This window comes from Lethenteron reissneri, chromosome 68 (assembly GCF_015708825.2).
Source record: "Lethenteron reissneri isolate LAM-NWPU_2019-01 chromosome 68, ASM1570882v1, whole genome shotgun sequence".
Lineage (NCBI taxonomy): Eukaryota > Metazoa > Chordata > Hyperoartia > Petromyzontiformes > Petromyzontidae > Lethenteron > Lethenteron reissneri.
In genome coordinates, this window is record NC_083846.1 from 7,391,656 (window position 1) to 7,412,228 (window position 20,573).

A 20,573-nucleotide genomic window follows, 5' to 3' on the forward strand; every position below is an offset into this window, starting at 1 on the left:
AGGCAGTACCTCCCCACAGTGGTACAGGACAGTAACCCGGAGTGTTCTGGGACTGTACTGCCGAGGTGGTTTAATAGTGCTTGCCTCCAAGAACCGTCTCCAGCGTCTCCTGAATCCACAACACTAAATATGTATTGCCCCGCTCGTTTACCTATGAAAGTCTGTCTCAAGACTCTAATCTAAACTTTGCATTTTATTTTACCAGGTAAAGCCCTCCGAGCTATATAACACATTTCCTGAAGCGACCAGGCTATCACAAATGATAGTTCAACGAAGTGGCTTATCGTCACGTGAACATTTATAGTATTGGCCAAATATTCTCAACGTGTGATTTTTTTTATTTTAAATGTGGAGGGGAAAACTGAAGGACCTGACCCGGACAGAAATCCACACGACCACGGGTAGAAGATGCAAAATCCAAATATACAGGCGTCGGGGTTGGGATCAAACCCACGACACCTTGCCACCGTGGCACTAGTGGGGCGATGCTGCTGCAGCGGATTTCTTAGCACGGGGATGTAACGCGGCCACTCGCAGTTGACAATGTGTCGGATGTGGAGCTGAGTGGACTTGCCGATGACCGGTACCAGCGGTGTCAAGATCGGACTCTGTGGAGGAGTCTCGTGAAGGACGCTGCGACTGGGCAGTTGGAGGCAGTCGCCCTCCAGCAACAATGGAGGGCAGAGCCACGCTCACAACAACGTGCAGAGCACCGGGTGGCTAAAGCACAGCAAGTTGGCATAGGGGGCCAGTCAACCCATGGCCCCTCTTGGATCTGTCCTGTAACATGTCAGCAGGTGAGCCTTCGAAGTTTCCACGTGGCTTTAACGTGCACATCGCCTGGCACAGGTGTCGTGGTGACGTCACCGCCACTTGGCGGCGGCTGCTGCTGTTGAGTGAAGGCTTGGTGCGTCGCTGTGAAGGCAGAGGCTTGAATCCGTGCCCTCGTGAGAGCCAGAAAACGGGGGGGGGGGGGTGGAAAACGCCTGCACCCATCACTCGGACATCACACGAAGACCGCAAGACGTTCGTACCGCTTGCATTGTAACAACCGCACACGCCTCGATCGACCACAGGATTTATTATCGATTCCACTTGATTACACCCAGGTGAGTCTCAAGACTCACGTTCAGGAGGGTCCGGTCGGGTGTTTCGCAGTCAGGGGGTAAAGTTGTTGCTGCTGCAGTGATCCCAGTCGAGTGATCTGCAGGGCTCATCTCTCAGCATTGGCTGGGGGATGTGGTTGTGGCCAAAAGCAGTGCCACTGCTCGCGTGTGCACGTGGGTTTAGCTATGGGGAGGAAGCCGGAGGGAATCCCCATGCAGAACAGGAGGGGGGATAGAGACAACAAAGACCCCCCGTGAAGCCTGAACAGACTGCTGGGGCAAGTGCCGTTCGTGAGCAACACCTATGAAGGCCGGCACGGCACACGAGGGGGTGGGTGGCGAACACCAGGCCCTGCCGCCTTTGTCTCCCGAGTGGCGATGTTTACCACACACTGCAGCAGGTACTCATTTGAGGCCCAGGACCGGTTCAGATAATCGTCACTGGTGTTGGTGGCCGTGAGTGGGACTCTAACTCGGGTCACCGAGTTTGCAGTGCAGCGTCGCGCTCACCGCTGAAGAGACCACACTGGCACACGCACGCACAGGAACACGTGCTCCACAACAGAAAGGATGCCCGAGTTGGGAATCGAACCCAGGGTGAAATTCTTGCTGCCGAACCCGACGGAAGGCAACGGCCAACAATTCCTCCTCCCTCAAAGTCGCACAACACGTCTGTGACCGGTCCCTGCCAACATCCCGTCGGCCACACGGCCTTAGCAGCGTTATATTTGTGGGTCCCGGATGCAAGCAAAACTCTGGACTCGGGGTTTTGACTGTCTCATCAGCATTATAAAACGAGTGACTGCCGATGAGATGCAACTCCTAGAAGGCTGCGTGACTGAAGGGATGTGTTAAAAAAATATATACTTACATTGTTTATTTATAGGGACGGGCACGGTAAGGACTTTTTAAATCTAGATTTGAAAACTAATTTATTAACTTGTTGTTTAGTTTGTTGTCCTCCCCCGCACCTCCGATTAGCACGGTTGGCTGATGTACGGTGCGAAAAGTTAAACGTACACACACACACGTACATGTGTGAATAAACTTCACCGCCGTAGTTACAAGTCGTTTGGCAAGGTTGCGTGCGGTGGGGTAAAGTGTGGGTACATCCCACCTCTATTCTCCAATATGTCTTGGTACGACGTTGAAGAGTAGACCAAATCCTCCTCCATGAAGGTTTTTTTGGTTAGATCGTGTAAATGTCTGGTTAAACCCAACACAGCCTTTTAGTAAGGTTTGTCACATTAATAAAACATGCCAATTCGTTACTAGTACAGCACTAACCGGTTGTGCGTTGTAGAGTTATCCCACAGCATTTACAATTCGAGTAGCCGTGACACTTCGCCAGATTATACAACCAGCCTCACGAGGCGAAAGTCAGTTGTGGAGAAATACTCCTCCTGTTATGGTCTTAAATAGAGGGGATGAATGTGATGTCGTCACCTGTGAGCCAATCAGGTGGGAACAATATAACCCAAAAAAACCTCCTCTATGGATATTGGCCGCGAAAGCCTACGTGTTAAACAAATCCTCCTCTACTGCACACCACCACGTGTCCCACCCATCATCACAACCTCCTCCCCCTGCGATTCCTGACGTCTAAGTTGCTTCGCTCCACCCTCCTCCACTGGCACACGTGTCCCGTACACGCAACCAAGGAGGCGGCGGGGGTTCCACAGGCCTCTCCGTGCCGAGCCCACATCATCACTCAGCGTCCACAGAGAAGCAGATGGCATGTGGTAGGATAACAACGGTCAACACTACACCACCACTGGCACCACCGCCAATGCAGTAATCGCCAACCACGAACCCTTGCAAATAAGCAGCGGACGCATCACCGGTCCCTTGCGCTACTACCGACCCAGCGCGCCGAGTTCGATTCCCGGCCACGGCTATTAAACGTTGGTGAAGAGCGAAGTCTGAAACGTTTGTGAAGAACCCCTCCCCCCTGCTACCCTAGTGGTGGTAGTGCCTTATGCCGGCATGAGCAGCGATGCACAGAGCACCGAGCGAGAGAGACTCACCCGGAGCACAACATAGGACTCGCTTCCTGACAGTACCGACTCAACCCTCGTTACGCTCTCATCCAATGACCAACGTTGATCGTGCCGATGTTGCTGGCCACCTCGGCGCTTTGGGCCGGTGCTTAGTGGCTGTGTACAAAAAAATAAACACACACACACACCTCGGCTCAAGTGCTGGAGGGAGGAGTGGGTTGGCGATCGCCGCCAGAGTGATTGTGAGTGTACTGGTATGCGTGAGTATACCGGGATGAGTGAGTGTATGAGAGTGTGTGTGTGTGTGTGTGAGTGTATCAGTGTGTGCGAGTGAGTGTATCGGTGTGTGAGTATACCGGTGTGAGTGTATCAGTGTGTGTGAGTGAGTGTATCAGTGCGTGTGAGTGTATCAGTGCGTGTGAGTGAGTGTACGAGTGTATCAGTATGTGTGAGTGAGTGTATCAGTGCGTGTGAGTGAGTGTACGAGTATCAGTGCGTGTGAGTGAGTGTACGAGTGTATCAGTGTGTGTGAGCGAGTGTATCAGTGTGTGAGTGAGTGTACCGGTGTGTGCAAATATACCGGGATGAGTGAGTGTACGAGAGTTTGCGTGTGTGAGTATCAGTGTGTGCGAGTGAGTGTATCGGCGTGTGAGTATACCGTGTGAGTGAGTGTATCAGTGCGTGTGAGTGTATCAGTGCGTGAGTGAGTGTATCAGTGCGTGAGTGAGTGTACGAGTGTATCAGTATGTGTGAGTGAGTGTATCAGTGTGTGAGTGAACCGGTGTGTGTGAGTGTACGAGTGTATCAGTGTGTGTGAGTGAGTGTATCAGTGTGTGTGAGGAGTGTATCAGTGTGTGTGTGTAAGTGTCCCGGTGTGTGCGAGTGAGTGTACCCAAGTGTGAGTGTACCGGTGTGCGTGAGTGTCCCGGTGTGAGTGTACCAGTGTGAGTGAGTATACCGATGTGAGTGAGTGTACCCAAGTGTTTGAGAGTACCGAAGTGTGTTTGTGAGTGTACTGGTGTGAGTATACCGGAGTATGTGCGAGTGGGTGTGAGTGTATTCCTGTGTACACGTGTGTGTTCATGTATGAGTGTATTTGTACGAGTTGATACATGCCAGTGTATATGTCTATGTATGTGGGAGTGTGTGTATACGTGAGTATACGTGCGAGTGTCCATACGTGCGAGTGTCCATACGTGCGAGTGTACATACGTGCAAGTGTGTATACGCATGTGCGTGCAAATGTGTAGTGTGTAGGTCTTGTCACGTGCTTGCTACGTGCCACGCGACACCCCGGGGACACCGTTGCATTGACAAGGTCACCGACTCATCGTCCATTGCGACGCCATTCCATCGAGCGTTGCTGTTCACAGCACGACGGGGGACAATCGGAGCCTCCCCATCCCCTGCCCGTCCCGGATGGACGTTGCCCCGCCGGTTGGGAGTGTGGGGGGGAGAGGGCGGCTCACTTGGCCTCCTCTTCCCGCAGAAACTGGAAGACCGAGGAGAAGTCTTTGGCGGCGTATCCGCGCGCACACATCACGCGGTAGAGCTGGTGCGCCAGCGAGCCCAGTGGCACCGGCGTCTTTGTGTTAGTTGCCGCGTTCTGCGCCAGACTGAGGTCCTGCACAGACGCATGCACGCACGCAGACACGCATGTAGAGACGGGCACGTGGGCGTACGCAATCGCAGTTAGAAACACAGAGGCAAGCACACACAATCACAGAGACACACGCAGAAGACACGCAGGGACACACAAACACATGTCCTCCCCGGTCCCACCCCTCCCCTGCTCACCTTGGCCATTAGGCTGGTGCCGAAGCCGCCCTGGTAATTGTTGGCAGCAGGGACGCCCTCCATGACGCCGGGCACCGGGTTGTATGCCTCGCTCGACCAGCAGCGCCCCGAGCTCATGTTGAGGATCCGCGCCAGAAGCTTGGGGTCCAGGCCCAGCCTGAGACACAAACAACAGCAGCAGGACTTGAGAACACAAGCGCAGTACCACCATGGCCTGTCATCACTGTTCATAATCGTCATAACGCATCGCTATGATCATCATTATCAGGCATCGCTATGATCATCATCAGGCATCGCTATCATGATCATCATCATCAGGCATCGCTATCATGATCATCACACGTCGCTATCATCACCACCACGCGTCACTATCAACACCATCACGCGTCGCTATCACCATCATCATCACGCGTCACTATCATTACCATCACACGTCGCTATCACGATCACACATCGCTATCAGTCACGCGTCACTATCACCATCATCACGCGTCACTATCATTACCATCACGTGTTGCTATCACCATCACCCATCGCTATCACAATCACACATCTTCGCACCTTATTCCGAGATTCATAGCTTCAGACGTCCCGATCATGCTGATCGCCAGCAGCATGTTGTTACAGATCTTGGCTGCCTGCATATCAGGAACAAGCACCACAGCAACAACTGAAAATTAAGTTTATTTTACCAGGTTTAAGTCCTGGCTCATGCTGATCATCATCACGTGGAAATTTAGAGCAGCAGCCAAATACTCTAAACGTGTGACATTGATTCTAAACGTGGAGGGAAAAAGCGGAGGACCCAAAGATAAATCCACGCGACCACGGGCATATGCAAACTCCAAATCCAGTCTTCTCCTTTGAAGCCGCATCTTGTTTTCATAATGCGAATTGTATACAAGGTAATGAATGTATAAGGGAACACATTGTTTTATAACGCGGATGCGAATTGTCTAAAACGCGATTGAGTGAAGGGAACTACGTCGCGCCAGTAGGAATAAGCGTTTTAGAGGTGTAGCATTATCGCACAAGGCATTGGGATGATGCTGTATGCTTCTAGATGCTACCCACATGCCTCAAGTCTTTGTACGGCCTGCGTACGCATCTTGCGTGTGATCAGGGACTGTGCATTACCCCCTATCTCATCTATAAAAGTTATTATTTGTCTGTGTCTGTTTATCTGTATGCGCACACGCACTTGCGAGGGATTTGGCGCTCAAATGGTGGGGTTTATGTAGAAAAATATTTGCCAGATAGCACGCTGTAAGTCCCACGGTGGGCAAGCGCCATTCCGGTTTCCCGTCACCCACCTTCAAAGTAGTTAAAATAGCGTTTTTAGGCGATTTTTCTTTATTTATTGATTTAGTTTTGCCACCCGCCGCAGGACAAAGCACGCAATTGTGCATGCGCGAAACGCTGACAGAAGTTGCCCCTCGCAACGCACACACGATCGATAAAAATGTTCATTCGCGTTAACAATGCTTAAAAAATACAAACAACGCTGAGGTTCATTCTTCACAGTCTTATGTCCTCCCCCCCCACCCCAATGCGTGCAGTTACTGATATAAATTCCATAGATATTAATATTATAGCGCTTACATAGTATTATTGCAGCACAGGTGGGGAGAACGGCCCAGCCCCTAGCCTGGCAATGTGTCACCTCCTCCGGCTGGGCAATATAGGCGAGGCCGCGGGCTCTGCACGGGACTAGGCCTCACCACGGCAATGTAAAGTACAATTTTATTGCATCTTTCGCAAACAACTCACGTTAGTCGTTTACTAATATTTTATTATTAGGTTGCTAAATATTTCGTTTGTTAGGTGTTTTTTTATGACGCTGCGACAGTGTACTGCCAGTCTGTGCTGTGACCTGCTGCCTGCTGATTAATTAACGTCAGTGCACTCGCACTATTATCTACACTGCTAATTTAGCTTTTGCCCATTATGAGTGTATGCCAGTCCATAATCTGTTGCCTGCTTCTTTACCTCACTCAGTGTACTGCCAGCCTTTCATGTCGACTGTATCCTGCTTTTTCAGCTGTTGCCCATATTGCCAGCTTTTTATGTCTACTGCTTATGTCATCGAGTCGGCGTACTGGCAGTCTATAATCTAGACTGGAGCCTGCTTCTCAACTGACCTGTGCGTACTGCTGCTCTTTAATGTACACTTGTTTCAGCTTATTTCAATGCATTTCTATTGTTTCGATTGCTCACGTCACGCTATTTACGGATACGTAGTACTGCGATGCTCATTAATGTTATACTGCTAAATATGTTGCACTTTCTTCGCTACAGCCCATTGCATTTCGCATATCGTTTTGTTACATTCGTGGGAACATCACCCATTAAAATTTTGCCGTACCGCACCTTTACTTACTCTTAGGTTTTTTCGGTAAAGTCACGTAGGTAAAAATTTAAATTAATAAAAGTAAAATAAAACAAATTAAAAAATTCACGACGTTTCGGAAGCAACACAAGCCTCCGTCTTCAGGTGGAACCGTCACAGCCACGACAGCTGTATCAAGTAAATGAGAGATCACAAGAAATACTACCCCGTATATATAATGGTTGAGGGGGGGCCAGGAACGGCACACTTTTTAATTAATATGGTAAGGTGAGGCTTAAGACCAAGAGTAGACTGCATAACAAAGGACTGAGCCTTTGTTATGGAGAGGTGCGGTTTGTAACTAACACATGGCATACATAAGAAAAGTGTGAAAAAAGAAAAGCAAGTAAAAACTAAAACTGGTAAAACAACTGGCTGTCTATCAACAGTCAGTCCTTTGTTATGCAGTCTACTCTTGGTCTTAAGCCTCACCTTACCATATTAATAAAAAAAGTGTGCCGTTCCTGGCCCTTCCCCCCTCAACCATTATATATACGGGGTAGCATTTCTTGTGATCTCTCATTTACTTGATACAGCTGTCGTGGCTGTGACGGTTCCACCTGAAGACGGAGGCTTGTGTTGCTTCCGAAACGTCGTGAATTTTTTAATTTGTTTTATTTTACTTTTATTAATTTTTTTTACCTACGTGACTTTACCGAAAAAACCTAAGAGTATGAATCCTTGCAGTCACGAAAGCTTCAAATCTAGCACCTTTACTTTTCACCAAAGCGGGGCGCACGCAGAGAAGTTCAATGCCCAAAATATTGCTGACCTTGCTTTCTTACGGTGGGTGAGGAACATTGTGAGAGACATTGTGCTTCCATACCAAGAAAACACCATCGCTCGATTTCCTGACACTAACAGAGCATATGATGCCCTACAACAACACATTTTCCTGTCGCAAGGCCAAGATGGGTACCACATCAAGATTCCTCAAATTACAAAGCTGCAGGACAAAGACACTCACAAAACTGTCTCCTCTAAAAAAACTTATATTCCTTCGTGATCATGGACACAGGACGAAACCACATATTATTGTGCGCCAACCTCTTTCACTAGTATGCTGTCAATGAGTATGCCAACTCTTGAGAGTGAGCGCCTTCTTTACATTCAACTGAATAAAAACCGCCTACGTGTGAACAGTATGCTAATCTCTGGGACGCCATCAATGCCGAAGGAGATGCAAACAGTCACAATGTGGGCTGATTAGTTATTTTGCCTTCATCCTTCACAGCTCCACCAAGATACTTGCATGAGAAGACTCAGGATGCCATGATGTACATCAGCCAATATGCCACGCCCCATCTCTTCATCACCTTCACTTGCAATCCCAAATTAACGGAGATCCAGGTTTACCTTTATCTAAACCAAAAGCCACCAGACAGACATGGCATCTTAGTGAGGGTCTTAAAACTCAAAGTTAATGACCTCATGATGCTTATTACGACCAACGAAGGCGGCGTCTTTGCATAGACAAGCAGTAACTTGCACACCATTGGGTGGCAAAAACGTCGTCTTCCCCATGCTCACATTTCGCTATCGATGAGGGAAACAATTCATGCAAGTCACATTGACATATTTATCAGTGCTGAGCTACCTCACCCCCATCAAGACCTCTGCCCTTTTTCTATGTGGTCTGCAACTAAATGGTCCATGGCCCATGTGGCCAGTTCAAATGCGTCATGTACGCAAGACCACAGGTGTACCAAGAGGTATCCACGGAACTACTTGAAAGACACTAATTCGGCCCATGATGGCTATCCTCTATATCATCACAGAAATACTGACCATGGTGGATTTCAAACAACGCTCAGACCTGCCACTAACTCGCTAATTAAGGTTCACAACCGGTGGATCGTTCCCTACTGGCCTCTTCTATGCAAGATCTTCCAGGCCCACTTTAATGGTAAATTCTATTCTAAAAAAATGCATCTAACATGTTTGCCAATACATCAACAAAGGCTCTGACATGGCTGTCTTTGCCTTACAAAACAGAGGGGAAAAGTGTGCATGAGCTCAAACTCTTTTTTCCAAGGAACATACATCAGCAACAATGAGGCCATTTGCTGAATTCTTGGCTTCCCCATCCATGACCGTTCCCCCACAGTCGTCCATTTGGCACTTCACCTCCAAAATGGTCAACGCATCTACGTCACCAAATGAAATGCCCAACAAAAGGCTTTGGCTCCACAAGATACCACCCTTATGGCGTTCTTTGTTTTGTGCCCAAGTGACCCATTTGCTGTCAACCTGCTCTACCATAAAGTTCCCTCCTACTATATATAGACCGCAAAAAAAAAATGGAAAGCGACGTGCTGCTGACGGTGAATCTGATGCCTTAGGGCGAGTCTGTCAAACATAGAGAAGCTTGCAATCTTCGTGCAATTCTTGCACATGATCACCATCTTCATAAAGCTATGACAGAAGCTTCTGTTGATCAGTCCCCTTTCCAACTGACATTGCTCTTCTGCATAAATATTCAAGTTTGCAGCCCATCTAACCCCATGGGACAAAAATACAAAGAGGGCATGAGTGAGGACATCCTCCACGGAGCTCAATGAGAAAATACAAACCTCGACGTCAACTTTTCTGATGTCATCTTCAAACAGGCCCTCATCCTCCTTCACGACAAACTGCACTCCATTGCTGGAAAATACCTCACGTCTATGGGACTACCAACACCCTACAGGGACAACCTGCATGCCCTTGCTCAAGTCATCCTACGTTAAATATGCTATTATGCTTTACAGCTTCTTAAATGTATTAGGAACATTAACCAAAGCTGATGGATGCACAAATATAAGCCTACACGAAAATCTTTGAAGACATTGAGACTAATCGAGTCTTTTTTTTTCCTTGATGCACCTGCCAGTACTGGGAAGACCTTTGTTTTCAAACTGCTCCTCACTAAGGCTCGCCAGAGAGAAAATTGCTCTAGCTGTGGCATCATCGGGGATTGCTGTGTAAGTCGATGTGTTGGTGTGAGTCCATGTGTGTGTGTTTGAGTCCATATGTATGTGCGTTAAGGTCCATTGTGTGCAAGTCGATGTGTGTCCGTGTCTTTTTTGCCCGGGCAACGCCAGATGTGTGTGTGTGTGTACGTTGATGTGTGTGTGTGTAAGTTCAAGTGTGCGTTACAGTCCATGTGTGTGTCGGTCGCTGTATGTGTGTTAGTCGATGTGTGTGTGTTAGTCGATGTGTGTGCATGGCTCCATGTGAGTGTATAAATCACTGTGAGTCTATGTGTGTCAGTCGATGCGTGTCAGTCGATGCGTGTGTGTGTCCATATGTGTGTGTGTTAGTCCGGCAAAATAACCCCCTACCTCCTTGTGGTGACGAACGGGCACACGCTGTCGTGGGCAGTGCCGTGGCGGGAGGGCCAATTCCGATTGGCCTTTCCCCTCATTGCATTTGTAACCACCACAGCGGCTAAATGTGGGCTCTGGATGGGTGCGAGGGGCTGGTAACCCCTCTACCTTCAATTAATTACCACTAAACCACAACCACATAATTTAATAAATAAACTTGTGCCGGAGGCCCCGGAGAGACAAGCGTCTATGACGTCTCCTGGCCAAACCCCATTTGGCGGAGCCAGGAGATTGAATGTTTACCCTCTGGGTTCCTCCAGAAACAACAAAAACATGTTTTCGATTTAAAGCTTTCGTGACTGCAGGGATTCATCTTCTTGGTTCTTTTGGTAAAGTCACGTAGAATGGAAATAATAAAATAATAAAAATAAAACATAATAAAATTATTCTCACGACGTTTCGGCCACAACGCAAGCAGCCGTCCTCAGGTGAAGACCAGGTCTGTCGGGGAGACAGCGTCTGAATGAAACAACACCACGCTTGGAACGTATATTTAAGCTGGGTTGGAAGGTGGGAAGGTTCGCCTTGACAAAAGAATTTGCATATCAAGAGGAATTTAGCATATTTATGGGAAATGCAGGTATGTGATTAGTACTACTTGTGAAATGCGTAGAGGTGGGCGGGGGAGTTTCAAAGTCATATTATGCCCGTGCATTATGCAGGATCAGAAGCATCAAAGGGAGGGGATAGGGGTAGCATTAATAAAGGGAAGGAATGTAATAGTATGTAGCTGCAATAACTAAACAACCACGTAAAAAACTACAGTATAAACTACATAGTATCATCAGTATACTAAATATACTCTCCACTAAGCTGAGCTACTAACAGTAAGTAATACATTACAATTCTATGTCGCAAAAAATATAATATGCTTCCAGCTACACTTTTTTTTCCTTACATCACACGGGTCTACCCCGTACTATATGCTGCCATAGACAAACCCAACATTAAATTATATACTGTATTACTATACACCACCCTATACCTTAGAATAATACATAGTGCAATATTACCCTATGTATTATTCTATCAACCCTACTGTATATCACACTGCTGTATATCTTCTTATATATAAAAGTCTCCGCGCGCTCGCGCTTGCGGGGGATTTGGCTCTCGGACGGTGGGATTTAAGACCGAAATAATTTTCCAGGCGGCACGCCCTAAGCCCCGTGGTGGGTTTAGGCTATTCCGTTTTCCCGTCCGTAAACTTTAAAGTAGTTTAATTAACACATTTGTGCCGTTTCTATTATTCATTATTTACTTATTGCGCGACATCGACCGTACCAAGTGACGCCAATTGCGTGGGGGGGGCGGACCCTGCCAAGTCATGCGCGTTCGCTCCAGCTCACGGGAGACATTTTATTTTACGCGTTTAACATGGAATAGATATACACATCACGCTGCCGATTTATCTTCACAGTGTGATGTCCTCTTCCCCCCCCCACCCCAATGCGTGCAGTTACTCATATAAAGTCCTTAGATATTAATTTTATATTATTAAAGCGGTTACATAGTATTATTATGGCGAGGGCGGGGGGATGGTGGGGGGGGCGGGGGTAGCGGCCCAGCTCGCAGCCTGGCAATGTCTCACCTCCGGCTTGCCAATCTAGGTGAGGCCGCGGGCTCTGCACGGGACGAGGCGTCACCACGCCAATGTAAAGTACAATTTTATTCAATCTTTCGCTAAAAACTCAGCTTTATTGTTTACTATTATTAAACAAATACGTTTACAAACATTACAATGATAATGTTTGTGTGCACATAACAACTCTGCTTCATTCTTTACTATTATTAAACTAATAAGTTGCCTAATACTCTATTACTATTATAATGTTCGTGTGCATAAACTAGATGCGTGTGCCTAAAGTCGATGTCTGTGTGTGTGAGTCCATGTGTTTGTGTGCGTGTAAGTCGATGGGTTTCTATGTGTGTGGGTCCATGTGTGTATCTGTCTTTTTCAAATGGACAACGCCCCGTGTGTGTGTACGTACAAGTGTTTGTGTGTGTCAGTCCATTTGTGTGCGTATCTGTCGCTGTGTGTGTGTTAGTCCACATGTGTGTGTTAGTTCATACGTCTGTGTTTCACTCGATGTGTGTACGTCAATGCGTGTGTGTGAGTCGATGTGTGTGCATGCCTCCATCTGAGTGTGTAAGTCAATGTGCGTTTGTGTGTCTATGTGTCGATGTGTGTTTGTTAATCCATGTGTGTGTATCTAAAGTAGATGTCTGTGTGTCACAGTCCTTATGTCTATGTGTGTGTAGGGCAATGTGTGTCAGTCTATGTATGTGTGTGTAAGTCCATGTGTTTGTGTGTGTGAGTCGATGTCTGTGTGTGTCAGTCCATGGCTGTCTGTGATAGTCGCTTTGTGTGCATGGCTCCATGTCAGTCAGTGTAAGTCCATTTCTTTGCGTGTCTGTAGCTCCATGTGTGCATGTGAGTGAGTGAATGTATGTGCTTTATTGACCTGCTCAAGGCCTATGATACCATCAGTAGGCCTGGCCTCTTGGGTTGTTCTTCATGCTTTCGGAGTCCCTCAAACTTTGCTCATGATCCTTAAGGACCTTCATGATGGTGAGCGGCCCCGCGTAAAACTACATGGCCGTCAGTCAGAGCCATTCCCTCTACACCTTAGGGTGTAACAGGGATGTCCTCTGGCTCCACATTATTTAACATCTTTTGACCACGTAGTTCGTGAAGCCTTCAATGGCTGTTCCCGAGGAATTACCATATGGTACAGATACAATGGGAGGCTGATCGATGCCCGGGTGCGGTCAAGGGATGCCTCCCTATTGCTCAACCATGTTATGTATGCCGATGCTCTGGTGATTGCTGCTCACTGCGGTTGAACCTGGAGCTTGCCACTAAGAGGTGGAGCCTTACTATCAGCCCCACCAAAACTAAGCACCTGCCTGGGTATTTTGTACCATCGAACAATCCACCCCCACAACTCACAATTGCTGATGCGGTAGTTGTGGAGAGATTGCCGAGATTCCCATACCTGGCCAATGTGCTCATGACCGGCTCCGGTTTAACAGCAGAGGTCTCACTCCAAATCAGTCGAGCGCCATTATCTTTTCATCGGCTGTGTTACGCTGTGTGGAAGCTACCTGGTCTTTCGCTCCATGAAGCTCCAGGTCTTCTCGGGCACGGTAATTCCCTCCCTTCTCTACACTTGCGAAACGTGCACCCCCCTAATGGAACATCTTCACCGGTTAGAAACATTTAGGTTGGTCTGCTAACGATCCTTTCCTGGATTTAACCATATGTGTGTGTGCGTCTAAGTTTATGTGTTTCTATGTGTGTGGGTCAATGTCTGTGTGTAAGTCCATGTGTGTATCTTCCTTTTTTGCCCGAGCAACGCCGGGTACTTACCGCTAGTTCACTATACAATTACGATACTATATATTGCCTTATACATTGTATTAAGGCGCCCTTCACCCCTTCCAACCAAGCTTAAATATACGCTCCAAGCGTGGTGATGTTTCATTTTGCTTCCTCTTAGTATCTTTCACTCGATGGTCAATGGTATAGTGTATAGCAGATTGTATAATAATAAATAGTATAACATTGTAATGTTTAATACAATGTTTAAGGCAATATATAGTATCGTAATTGTATAGTGAATATACAGCAGTGTGATATACAGAAGGGTTGATAGAATAATACAGTTTACACAGTAGAGGGCACAAGTGGTGCATCAGCCAGTCGTCTCAGTCAGTCGACATGTGGCATCGGGGTCTGCCCCATCACCTCCTGCCAGCAGGCGTTCGACACTTCACGTGGACTCAAGGTGCACATAGCTTGGCACAAGCGTCGTGGTGACGTCACCGCCACTTAGTGGCGAATGGCGGTTGTTGTTAGTCCATGTGTGTGTAAGTCCATATATGCGTGTGTATCTAAAGTCCATGTCTGTGTGTGTGAGTCCATGTGTATGTGTGTGTAGGCCAACATGTGTGTGAGTCTCTGTATGTGTGTGTGAGTCGATGTGTAAGTCCATGTGTGTGTCTTAGTCGATATGTGTGTCTAAGTCCATATGTGTGCTTAGGTCGATGTGTGTGTGAGAGTCTACGTATGTGTGTGTGCGCGAGTCACTGTATGTGCATGTCGATTTGTGTGTGTAACTCCATGTGTGTGTATCTAAAGTGGATGTCTGTGTGTGTGTGAGTCCATGTGTGTGTGTAAGTCGATGTCTTTGTGTGTGTGTGGGTCAATGTCTGTGTGTGTAGGTCGATGTGTGTGTCTGTCTTTTTCATCCGGGTAACGCCAGGTACTTACCGCTAGTATTATATATTATTCATTATAACGCAATTTTTCCATAACGCAGTGCTCTTCAGGAATGCAACTACTCCTGCCACGTTATAAAAGAACAGACTGTATACACGCGCCAGGGAAGGGATGGAACCCACGACCTCCTTCATACCAGACGAGAGAGATCACATCTAAATACCATTGAGCCCTATTGGAATCTTGCACAGCAACGATCGCCTCCCACCTGGCAATCCAATGCTGTCCGTTTGCAGGCCAGTTGCTGGGTCTCCTTTTACCACAAGGATAGCTGCTACGAGGGGTCCCCTTTCAAATGTATTTAGATGGGTGCCTTGGTGGCTAGATGTTCACTACCTCGCCTGGCATACAGGACGTCGTTGTTCGATCCCAACCCTGATGGCTGCTATATATTTAGAGTTTGCGTGTCTCTCCCTCCCTGTGGTCTCATGGATTTTTCTCCGAGTCCTCCGGTTTTTCCCTCCACATTTAGAATCAACATCACGCGTTTAGAGTATTTGGCTGCTATAAATGTCCATGTGATGATGATAACACTATGTAACCCAATTTTTGTTCCTGGGTAGTAAGTGTTATTTTGTAATTGCTTATGCCTAAAAGTATAGAAAATGGCTATTATTCCCCAAAAACTTTGCTTTTGTGACCAGGACAGTGATATTTTGAAATCTACCTATTTTCAATGAGAAGATGGGCAAATTTGAGTATTTTCGTTCACATAAAGTAATTTATCAAGATGAGAAACAAGGATATGGACTTTGAGGGACATTCTACAGCCCATTGTGTTTTAGTTCTTCACCAGCCTCAACCAGCTCCACAGTTTTCGACCTTGTGATTGCACAGGAAGCCACGAACCACTGCAACAAAGCGGTTCCAAACCGCTTTCTCCTTACTAGTGAGCATCTTGGGCAATTCATTGCACTCCAGGATCTTCTTTATCTGTGGTCCGACAAAGACACCGGTATTGACCCTTGCCTCAGACAGTTTATGGAAGAAGTACTTGAAGGCTGCAGACTCCTTATCTACAGCTCTGACAAATTGTTTCATAAGGCCCAATTTGATGTGCAGTGGTGGCATCAACACCTTCTGGGGGTCCTCCAGTGGCTCCTACTTGACGTTGTTCCTCCCCACAGAGAACTCGGTCCGCTGTGGCCAGTCCCGCCTGTGGTAGTGCGCCTTGGTGTCTAAATCTTTTGTAGTATTTTTTTTATTACTGTAGTATAAATACATGTTAATTTTGATTCATATGTTGTTTTTGTCTGACTTTATGTGAACGAAAAGACACAATTTTGCCCATTTTCTCATTGAAAATAGGTAAATTTCAAAATATCACTGTTCTGGTCACAAAAGCAAAGTTTGTTGGGAATAATAGCCATTTTCTGTACTTTTGAGGCATAAGCAATTAGGAAATAACACTTACTACCCAGGAACAAAAACATTGTTACACAGTGTAATAAGCCACTTCTTTGAACTATCATTTGTAGCCAGGTCGCTTCTGAGAAAGAACCACATAAATAAAAGTAGCTGAGTATCTAATAGTTTAGAGATGTAAATTGCTCTAGGATGTGAAGAAGGCCACTCTTTCAAACACAACTGCTGATGATTTGTGTGTTCTCCCGCTGGCCTGCAGAGTGTGACAGCGTGAGTCCGTGTGTGAGTGTGCGTGTGGGGAGAGGTAGTGAAGTGGTTTGCACAATTTGCTACAAACCTGGTGAACCGACATTTGATTTCTGGCTCACGATCAAAAACAGTGACGGCGAATATCTGAACCGGTCATGGGCCTCCCCTAGGTCAAATAAGTACCTGGGTGGTGCTGGCCACCCACCCCCTTCATGTGCCATGCCGGTCTTCACAGGTGTTCGCTAACGGCACTTGCCCCAGCAGTCTGTTACAGGCTACGCGAGGGATCTTTGTCTGGCCTTCATAGGAGCTGCTACTCGCTAACAGAACTTGCCACAACAGTCTGTGAAGGCTAAACGGAGGAGTGTGGTGCTCTGCATCTCCGTGGGAGTGAGGGAGCGAGCGAGGTGTGTGCTGTTACCTGCCCCGTGCCCACTCCCCCACAGTGCACCACGTTGGCCCCCATGCAGCTCAGCAGCTCCTTGGCGGCGTTGAACTCGGCCTCGGGACCGCCCACCATAAAGGTGAGGTTCCCAGCCCTTGCCGCCCCCACTCCTGAGCTCTCGCAAAGACAAAGATCGCCCACCACCCCCCGCGTGTGTAGCCTCAGCAGACTTATCAGGTGTCCACCACGTCACGTGATGCATACATAGCAAACACGTCATGACACGTGCACACATGAAAAACAATAATCGCCTATACGCACACATACACGAATACATACGTACATATATACATACACGTACTCAGTCATTCACATGTACACTCGCATCCTCTTTGGTTCTTTCGGTAAAGTTACGTAGGTAGAAAAAATCTAATTAAATCACGAAGTTTCGATCGCAACACAAGCAATCATCATCAGGTGAGACCGATACAGCAGGAAAACGGCTGCAAACAGGCGAGAGAGCTGCCGTGACAAGGGGTTATATAGGTCTGAGCTGGGAGCAACCCAAGGGTAAGTGGGCGGGGCTGGAGGTGGAAGAGAGAGGGGCTGTGGAGCTGCGTGAGACACGGGGGGAGAGATCTGCCGTGACAAGAGAGATCGGTGGTAGGGGGGAGAGAGGGGGGGTTGGGCAGAAATAAGAAAGAGGGAGGCAAGGGGGGGGCGAGAGAGGTGGGTGGGGCAGAGATAATCGGTGGTAGGGGGAGAGAGGCTGTGTTAGTGATGTTAATGTGAGAAATTAGCATGTTAATGTAAGATCGCAGAGCCACCGCCAAGTCGAGGTCGGCACGCGGAGGTGGCTATGTTGGTGTGAAAATATTTTAAACTGTTAATGTAAAATGAAGAGCTACTCCCACTTCCGCCTCGTGAGGGAGCACCCCTGTGGCCCCTACTCCGGGCCAGCGTCTCCGTGGGAGGGCCCCGGGCTGGGCGCCCCCGCGATGCTGCCAGCACCCCCGGTGAGACTGCTCGCACCGTCTGCGCCATCCATGGCAGCAACAGAGGAGGGGTGGCGGTGGAGCTGGTGGTCGTGCAGTTGCACGTGGCTACCTGTAATCTGGCGCTGGTTAATAACGTCCTTCCAATGGTTGCTCAGCTGATACCCACCTTCTCAGTTGAAGTTGTCTATGTGTTTATATATCTGGATGGCTTCATGGACAAATATTTGGTAGCCCGAAGGTTTTCAGAGTACCTTGGTCTCGGAATAAACAATATCGTGCGAGCCCACCGTGTTATAACAATGATCAGCCACGGCAGAGGTATTGCTTCTGCCATGTTTCAAATCTGCCATGTGTTCGCGAACACGGTCCGAGATATGTCGATTCGTTTCCCCAATGTAACTGCTGCCGCAGACACAACTTAGTTTGTAGACACCAGGGTATTGCATGTCAGGAATGGCATCCTTCACCGATGGGATCAGATAAAGGATTTTGTGTACGGCATTGAATCGGACCTGGATCTTGTGTTTGTTTAAGATTTTGGAAATATTTTTAACCACTACACTACTCCTCCCCACTGAGCTCACGACCGCGCATACTCGTGCACACGCACGCACGCACACAAACTCACTGCAGAACAGGGAGAGAACACACACACGCCACACAGAAGGGCACCCAAGTCGTGAATCGAACCCAGGCGCTTCTCGCTGCCTGCCGCCCACACGAATGAGGGGACGCACGGTGGGGCCGAGAGAGGAGGCGGACCGCCGAGTCTCACCCCCAGAGACCGGCGCGTCCATGAAGACGGCGCCGGCGCGCTCTGCGGCGAGCGCCGTCTCCTTAGAGACGAGCGTGTCGATGGTGCTCGAGTCGACAAGCAGCGAGCCCCTCCGCACGCTCCTGCAAGCGTGGGGGTGGAGGGGGGGGCGCCACACAGGGGAAGCCACCGACAGTCAGCCCATCCACAACCATCGTCGTCGTCACAGATCATAAACGCCACATGTCATTGTCACAAACTGCTTGTTGTTGTGTTTAATTTGTTGTCCTTCCCTCACACGTCCGATTAAGCAGGGTTGGCTACGTACGGTGCGAAAGAAGTTCAACATACGTGCAAACATAGATTCACAGACCCACTCACACAGAGACCCATAGACGAGCACAGAGACGCATAGTTTGTTGTCCTTCCACCGCACCTCCAATTAGCAAGGATCGCTACGTACTGTGCGAAAGAAGCTCAAAGCACGTATATATCAATACCACAAATCATCACATTGTCATCATCATCACATCTCCATCATCACATGTCACATCATCACATATCATCACCACACATCATCATTACATTTCTATACCACACATTATCATCACAAATCATACATGATCGTAATACATCATCATCGTCATCTGCCTCTTCCTCAATCCACTTCCAAATCTCACAATCTGTTCCCTTGGCTGTCACTCCACGATGAATCTTGACCACCGGCCACCATACACTGTGTGTGTACTGTGTGAGAGTACACAGTGTGTATACTATGTGAGTGTACACTCTGTATACTATGTGAGTGTACACTGTGTATACTATGCGAGTGGACACCGTATTGTGAGTGTACACTGTGTATACTATGTGAGTGTACACTGTGTGCGTACTGTGTGAGAGTACACAGTGTGCACTGTGTGAGAGTACACAGTGTGCACTATGTGAGTGTACACTGTGTATACTATGCGAGTGGACACCGTATGTGCTATGTGAGTGTACATTGTGTATGCTGTGTGCGTACTTGAGGATGCCGCTGGGCCCCATGTAGGCCTCGGTCACATTGGGGCTGGACGGGAGCATCGTGATGATGCGATCGGCGCGTTCCGCCACCTCCGCAGGAGACTCCACGATCTACACGCAGATAACAACCAGCTGTGTGTGATGATCGACATCAGTTGGGTAAAACGCAAACCGTCAGGAGTTGTGTTTGATAGCATGTCCTCCTATTAAAACTATATGTTACAAAAAGGATACAAAAGCACGATAATATTGTTAAGTATAGGAAACATAAACAGATCACTTAAAACATTTTAAACAAATGAAACTAAACTATTTTTTGTATCTTACCAGGTAAGGCCCACTGAGCTATTAGCTTATTTTTCAGAAGTTACCTGGCTATCGCAAATGATAGATCAACGAAGTGGCTTATCCTGTGGACATGTAAAGTAGCCAAATAACTCTAAACAGATGACGTTGATTCTAAACGTGGAGGGGAAAAATCAGAGGACCTGGAGAAAAATCCACGTGACTAGGGGGAGAGAGACACACGCACAGTCCAAATATACAGCAGGCTTCAGGGTTGGGATTGAACCCACGATCGCCTGTATACCAGGTGAGGTAGTTAACATCTCGCCACCGTGGCATTCATTAACACATTTGAAAGGTCGTTAAGATCTGCAGATTCCGCCTTTCTGTGCATACCTCGATCCTAGCTGCGTTCCTGGGGTGAGCGGCCACTTGCTGTGGCCACGCCACCGTTGTAGAATTCCCTACCATTGGAAATTTCTTCATACGATAGTGTGGATACTTTTAAGCCTCATCTTGAAACACATTCTCAAGTCAGTTTATTCTATTTAGCTTCTCCTTCTCTCTTGGCC

General features: G+C 47.8%; 1 protein-coding gene across 1 annotated transcript in view; it reads right to left on the bottom strand.

Annotated features, from left to right (window-relative positions):
* Positions 1-1,064: 1,064 nt before the first annotated feature.
* The window catches only part of HIBADH (3-hydroxyisobutyrate dehydrogenase), a 28,731-nt gene continuing 9,222 nt past the window's right edge, over positions 1,065-20,573 (bottom strand). Inside the window, exons 3-8 of the mRNA XM_061579140.1 lie at positions 19,718-19,827; positions 18,718-18,839; positions 16,981-17,114; positions 5,465-5,541; positions 4,904-5,060; positions 1,065-4,730 (exon numbers count right to left, since the gene is read on the bottom strand). Of these exons, the coding sequence (XP_061435124.1) occupies positions 4,572-4,730; positions 4,904-5,060; positions 5,465-5,541; positions 16,981-17,114; positions 18,718-18,839; positions 19,718-19,827 (759 nt within the window). The 3' untranslated portion in view covers positions 1,065-4,571. The remainder of the gene's footprint in view (positions 4,731-4,903; positions 5,061-5,464; positions 5,542-16,980; positions 17,115-18,717; positions 18,840-19,717; positions 19,828-20,573) is intronic.